The sequence below is a fragment of the Rhinopithecus bieti genome, unplaced genomic scaffold (genome assembly GCF_001698545.2).
Source record: "Rhinopithecus bieti isolate Rb0 unplaced genomic scaffold, ASM169854v2 scaffold_33647, whole genome shotgun sequence".
Classification (NCBI taxonomy): domain Eukaryota; kingdom Metazoa; phylum Chordata; class Mammalia; order Primates; family Cercopithecidae; genus Rhinopithecus; species Rhinopithecus bieti.
In genome coordinates, this window is record NW_016814745.1 from 1,643,525 (window position 1) to 1,650,136 (window position 6,612).

Below are 6,612 nucleotides of genomic sequence, written 5' to 3' on the forward strand. Positions count from 1 at the left end.
CTCCACCTTTTGCTGGGGACTAGCTTTAGGCTGTGGTTTACCCCTATGTTATGTAGCCTTCCAAAAGAAATTGGCTTATTGCCTGTAGTAGTTATTATTTACATAAAGATTAGGAAGTTCCAGGTGGAACAATTCGTAATTCAGGTTTATTATTTTAAAAAGAAGGCCAGGCGTGGTGGCTCACACCTGTAATCCCAGCACTTTGGGAGACTGAGCGGGCAGATCACTTGAGGTCAGGAGTTTGCAACCAGCCTGGCCCACATGGTCAAACCCCGTCTCTACTAAAAATATAAAACAGTTAGCCGGGTGTGGTGGCATGCACCTATAACCCCAGCTACTTGGGAGGCTGAGGGAGGTGAACTGCTTGAACCCAGGAGGTGGAGGTTGCAGTGAGCCGAGATCATGCCACTGCACTCCAGGCTGGGCAACAGAGCAAGACTCTGTCTCAAAAAAAAAAAAAAAAGAAAGAAAAGAAAAGAAAAAAAGAAGCTGGATGTGGTGACTCAAGCCTGTAATCCCAGCACTTTGGGAGACTGAAGTGGGAGGATTGTTTGAGACCAGCCTGGGAAACATGGTAAGAACCCCTCTCTACAAAAAATGTAAAAATTAGCTGGGCATGGTGGCACAGGCCTGTGATCCCAGCTATTCAGGGGGTTGAAGCAGGAGGATCACTTGAGCCCTAGAGGCTGAGGCTGCAGTAAGCTGTGTTCATGCTACTGCACTTTAGCCTAGGTGACAGAGCGAAACCCTGTCTCAAAAAAAAAGAGAGAGAAAAGAAATGAGATGATTCTGAATGCATGCATGCAGTGTATGACTTTGCCATGGGCAGCATGCCTGACTTGACTCCCCAGAGCAGCTTTCTGCACTGGGGACTTCCTTAATGGAAACTGGTCATATAATTATATTTATTATCAATTTAACCTAATTGTGAGATTTCCCTTCCTGTTCTTGTAGAACTCCATCTTCTTTAAAGATACTTATGTAACCTTATAATAAATTAATGGTACTTCAAATAATGGCTTCCGTTTATATTCATAGACATTTCTGAGGGATTTAAGATGAGAGATATGCTAATATTGAAGTAAAGCTGAGGAATTTGACTCAGCAAGCATGTATTAAACATTATTATGTGTTAAGCACTGTACCAGATGCCCTGAGTGAGGCCCCTACCCTCAGAACTTGCATGGTGATGGAGAGATAGGATCTGTACTCAACTGTGCTACAGGACTGTGTGTATCTAGTGTTATCAAAATAGAAGCACAGAGGAAGTACTGCTGAATTTCATCTAGAAACTTCAAGGAAGGCTTCATGGAGGAAGCTTCTTTTTTGCTGGACTTTGACGCGTGGGTGGGCAGAGGTTAAATGTATATGTGTGGTAGAAATGGGCATTCGTGACCATAGAAGGAAAATTTGCTCAGTGCTTGTTATCTGCCCATCACTGTGTTGGAATTGGGAATGTAGAGATGACTGGGGTACTTAGGTTGGCTGGACTATGGGAGAAAGGAGAGAAAGGAAAAAGCGGCAGGAAGTTATGAAGGAGAGTAAACCTGGCTGCCAGGCTAGGGTCAGTTGGCAGTGGCCTCCGTGCTATGAAGCTTGGGTTTAATTCAGGGGCAGTGGAGCCTAATGAAAGGTTTTTGAACAGCACCATGATCAAACTGTCTGTATTGAGGAGCTTGCCGTCTCTTACAGAGTTATAGTGTCTTATTTTTTTTCATTCAATCCTCATACAGGCTCCATGAGACAGGACTTCTTTTTTTTTTTGAGACAGAGTCTCACTCTGTCGCCCAGGCTGGAGTGCAGTGGCGCGATCTTGGCTCACTGCAAGCTGCGCCTCCCGGGTTCATGCCATTCTCCTGCCTCAGCCTCCTGAGTAGCTGGGACTACAGGCGCCCGCCACTGCGCCCGGCTAATTTTTTTTTTTTTTTGTATTTTTAGTAGAGACCCCCGTCACCGTCACCGTGGTCTCGATCTCCTGACCTTGTGATCCGCCCGCCTCGGCCTCCCAAAGTACTGGGATTACAGGCGTGAGCCACCGCGCCCGGCAGAGACAGGACTTCTTATCCCATTTTGCAGATGAGAAAGCCAAGGCTTAGCAAAGTTAAATATCTTGTTCACAGTGACATTTACACTAATAAGTCAAGGAGCTGCAGGTCGAGCCCCAGTCTCCAAACTTGACTCCAAAGCCTGAACCTGCAATGAGAAGGATAGGCTAGAGAAAGAGTAAGAAGCAAAAAAGCTCATTGGGAGCCTGTGGCAATTGTCCAGGTGAGGAGTAAGGACAGGGGAAGGATGGATGAAAGTGGGAGAATGGATGAAGCTGGGGCAGCATCGGTAGCCCCAGAGTGACTGGGATAGGTGGAGCAAGAGGGAGAGGAAGGAGTGCTGTGTAGGGTGGAGGAGGTGATGGAGGGCAGTGGACGGGATGGTAGCCTCACACTCCCTAGTGACTCTTGTCATTGTGGTAAGGATGTGGCTGATCAGATCATCCTGAGTCAGAAGAGTTTGGGAAGTGGACGAGTGACTCAGGTAAGAGTGTGATGAGCCTCTGAGTTCTGATTCCGGACCTTCCCTGAGTTACCGTCCATTACCTTTGACCACCCCAGCCGCCGTTTCTCCATTAGTACTGTGAGGCAGTGGAATGGCTTGTCGGTCAGGGTATTCCGGGGAAATTCCCGGCTATTTAGATCAGCTCATCAGTACCAACCCAGTTATTGTGAAATAGGCCTCTTTTGACTGCCCGAAGTGACACCTCCATTCTGAATAGAATGGTAAAAGTCCACCACATGCTTCCTCTCTCCCACCACTCAGCCCCTGCCTGGAGAAGCCACATCCCAGATTGGATTTCCTGCCTCTGTGTCCTTAATGAGCACTTTAGTAAGTGGTGTCGCCATTCTTTCTGAACCACAAGCCCATTTAAACCAAAGGCATTAGGAAAATCAAGTATGAGCTCTCAGCTTAGGTACACCATTATGATTTCATTCTCTCAAAGAACTTTGTCTTTAAAGAGCTCAATCATCTTCCCAAATCCATCACAACCTGCAGGCGAGCAGGCATCATGAGAGCCTCATGACAAGCAGCAGCCTTTGTTTCCTTTTAAAAGAAGACAGGTCCTGCTTTGCTGACCCCTGGGAGGACCACCGCAGTATGGCAAGGGGTGAGAAGCAGTATGAGAGAGAAAAGGTGCTGATTCTGGCTATGGCCAGAATCCACGTCTGAAGATGACGTGGTCCCCAGTGCCCCCTCGTGGTGGGAAGTTGTCTGGTGCTCTTTGTTCTGGGGAAAAGGAAGATGGCCTGTTTTAAACATCTTGTGGCCCAATTTCCTTCTCATCAGGGAAGATTTACTCCTGGGCTAAAGAGATATCCTGGCATCTGCTCTAGGTTCTGTGATTCCCTGAGGGCAGCACTGTTTGGGAGGATTCACACTTGTGCTCCCTGTGTCTGGAAAAAAGGCTCAGAAACCAAGGGGTAAAGAGAATGGGGGCTAGAAGTGATCCTTGCTTTCAGAGGTGCTCTAGACTTGCCCTGTCCTAAATAGTAGCCACCAGCCACATGTGGCTATAGAGCATTCTGGAATGTAGCTAGTCTGAATTGAGATGAGTCATAAATGCAAAATACATATTGGATTTCAAAGTCTTAATATGAAAAAAAATTTTATTTATTTTATTATTTCTTTATTTTTTTTTTTGAGACAGAGTCTCGCTCTGTCACCCAGGCTGGAGTGCAATGGCGTGATCTCAGTTGACTGCAAGCTCCACATCCCGGGTTCATGCCATTATCTTGCCTCAGCCTCCTGAGTAACTGGGACTACAGGCGCCCGCCACCACACCCGGCTAATTTTTTGTATTTTTAGTATAGACGGGGTCTCACCGTGTTAGCCAGGATGGTCTCGATCTCCTGACCTCGTGATCGACCTGCCTCAACCTCCCAAAGTGCTGGGATTACAGGCATGAGCCACCGTGCCCGGCCGAAAAAAATATTTTTTACATGGATTACTTGTTGATAATATTTTGCTTAAATAAAATATATTAAAATTAATTTCACTTGTTTCTTTTTCCTGTGCACTGTGGCTGCTAGAAAATTTAACATTACATTTCTACTGGATAGCATTGCTCTTCACGGATGGGCTTTGTGCCCAGAACAAGGGCCCACATGACTGAGACAGGTTTCAGGCCTGCCCTTGGGCCCACTTCCAGAGCTGTGGCTGACCATTTGGAGAGGTAGAGTGTGCTTGGCCTTTGTAATTCAGCCCTCCCCTCCCAAAAAGCCCTTTGAAATCCTACCATTCAGAAGTCATCACTTTGAATAATCACAACTTTTCAAAATGCAAGTACCCCAGGATTAAGAACCTAACATCAACCAGGCGTGGTGGCTCACGCCTGGAATCCCAGTACTTTGGGAGCCAAGGTGGGAGGATTTTTTGAGGCCAGGAGTTTGAGACCAGCCTGGGCAATGCAGCAAGACCTTCATCTCTACAAAAAATTTAAAAATGAACTAGGCATGGTGGCACACACCTGTAGTCCCAGCTATTCTGGAGGCTGAGGGGGGAAAATGGCTTGAGCCTGGGAGTTTGAGGTTATAGTGAGCTATGATCACACCACTGTATTCCAACCTGGGTGATAGAGCGAGACCCTGTTTCTAAAACAAAACGAAACAGAAAGCCAAACACCTAGTCTAAATATTCTGGGATCCCAGGGTGCCTACAAGATAGAGGAGGGGGCCCCAGAGAGAACTGTGGGAGGTAGAAAAATAGGAGTTGGAGGATACTGAGCCCCCTGGCTGCCTTGCTCTTCCGTTTTGTGCTCAGCTCCCTGGCTTTGAAGCCACCTGTCTCTTAACAGGTTGACCTCTACCCTACCTGTTTCTTTGTCCTTGGGAAATGGGCCATTTGGTGCCTGCTGGGAGTTTTATTTATTTATTTATTTTTGAGCCAGATTCTTGCTCCGTCACCCAGACTGGAGTGCAGTGATGCCATCTCAGCTCACTGCAACCTCTGTCTTCCAGGTTCAATTGATTCTTGTGCCACAGCCTCCCAAGTAGTTGAGATTACAGACACGTACCACCACGCCCAGTTAATTTTTGTATTTTTAGTGGAGATGGGGTTTTTGCCATGTTGCAGGCTGATCTAAAGCTTCTGGCCTCAAGTGATCCACCCACCTCAGCCTCCCAAAGTGTTGTGATTATAGTCGTGAACCACCTCGCCTGGCCTGGAGTTTTAGAAGAGTCATATCAGAAATTTTATTTTCGACTGGGCACGGTGGCTCACGCCTGTAATCCCAGCACTTTGGGAGGCTGAGGCGGGTGGATCATGAGGTCGAGAGATCGAGACCATCCTGGCCAACATAGTGAAACCCCGTCTCTACTAAGAATACAAAAAATTAGCTGGGCGTGGTGGCACGTGCCTCTAGTCCCAGCTACTCGGGAGGCTGAGGCAGGGGAATCACTTAAACCTGAGAGGCAGAGGTTGCAGTGAGCCAAGATCGTGCCTTTGCACTCCAGCCTGGCAACAGAGTGAGACTGTGTCTCAAAAAAAAAAAAAAAAGAAATTTTATTTCCTCCATTTCTCTGTTATACCCATTCTGAGTTGTTTACCTGACCTGTGAAAGCTAAATTTCTTTTGAAATACAGAGGGGCACCTCCTATACTTTGTGTAAAAGGGCCCTGGATGGCTGAACATAGCATTACAATGTGCAGTATATGGAACAGAATTTGTTCTGCAGCCTGGCATGCTTTAGACAGTTTTTAAGGAAAGAACAAACCGTGAGCTGTATGTGTTATCTGTGGACAGTGTACTGTGTGGACCCCCGAGGGACAGCAGCAATTCTTTAGGGGTCTCAGTATATGAGTCTGGGCAGGCCCTTACAGACTTTGGCTTTGTGTTTAGTAATGTAAATTCTTCCCCAGTGTTTGTGAGATGGCTTCTGTGTGCTTAGCATTGAATGAGGATTCAGTGGAGACTATGCAAGTTGGGATTTAGGGATCAGAATGCATTTGCCTCTCATGTAGCATTGCATTCTTAGACTTGCAGTGCCTGTGATGTTTTTGTTTTGTTTTGTTTTGTTTTGTTTTCTAGGCATTTATCAACTGGAAAGAGGCTAAACTGACTTGGAGTTTTTTCAAACAGTCTTTCTTGAAACAGATTTTGACAGAAGGTAAGTGGACGGTCACTCTGAATGGTCGGGAGACCATAGTAGAAGGGGATTTCATAGGACTGCCAATTACCTGGGTCCGTACCACCTGTTTAGAGCCTCTGGGGCTGAAGAACTTCAGAAATGGGAGGGGGGGCTTAATACAGAGAACGAAACGAACGTCTATTTAGTTTTGTGCGTTACTTAGGTTGTCTAATTTAAATCTCCCCACAGCCTTGTAAGAAAGATATTATTCCCCTTCATTATGGATGAGGAAACTGAGAGTCAGTGAGGTTGCAGAGCTTCTTTAGGGTTTTGTAGTAACAAGGAACAGCTTAATTGGGATCCAGGTCTAACTCCAAAACCCCATGTTATATGATTTTTATGAGTTTATTATTAAAGTATTATATCAGTTACATAAAACTATTTTTTTTTTTTTTTTTTTTTTGAGATGGAGTCTTGCTCTGTCACCCAGGCTGGAG

General features: G+C 46.1%; 1 protein-coding gene across 2 annotated transcripts in view; it reads left to right on the plus strand.

The window, feature by feature from the left end:
- RFT1 (RFT1 glycolipid translocator homolog) overlaps positions 1-6,612 on the plus strand; it is a 45,482-nt gene that overhangs the window by 16,445 nt on the left and 22,425 nt on the right. For both annotated transcript variants that reach the window (XM_017851899.1, XM_017851900.1), the window contains one exon: positions 6,076-6,154. In XM_017851899.1, the coding sequence (XP_017707388.1) occupies positions 6,076-6,154 (79 nt within the window). The remainder of the gene's footprint in view (positions 1-6,075; positions 6,155-6,612) is intronic.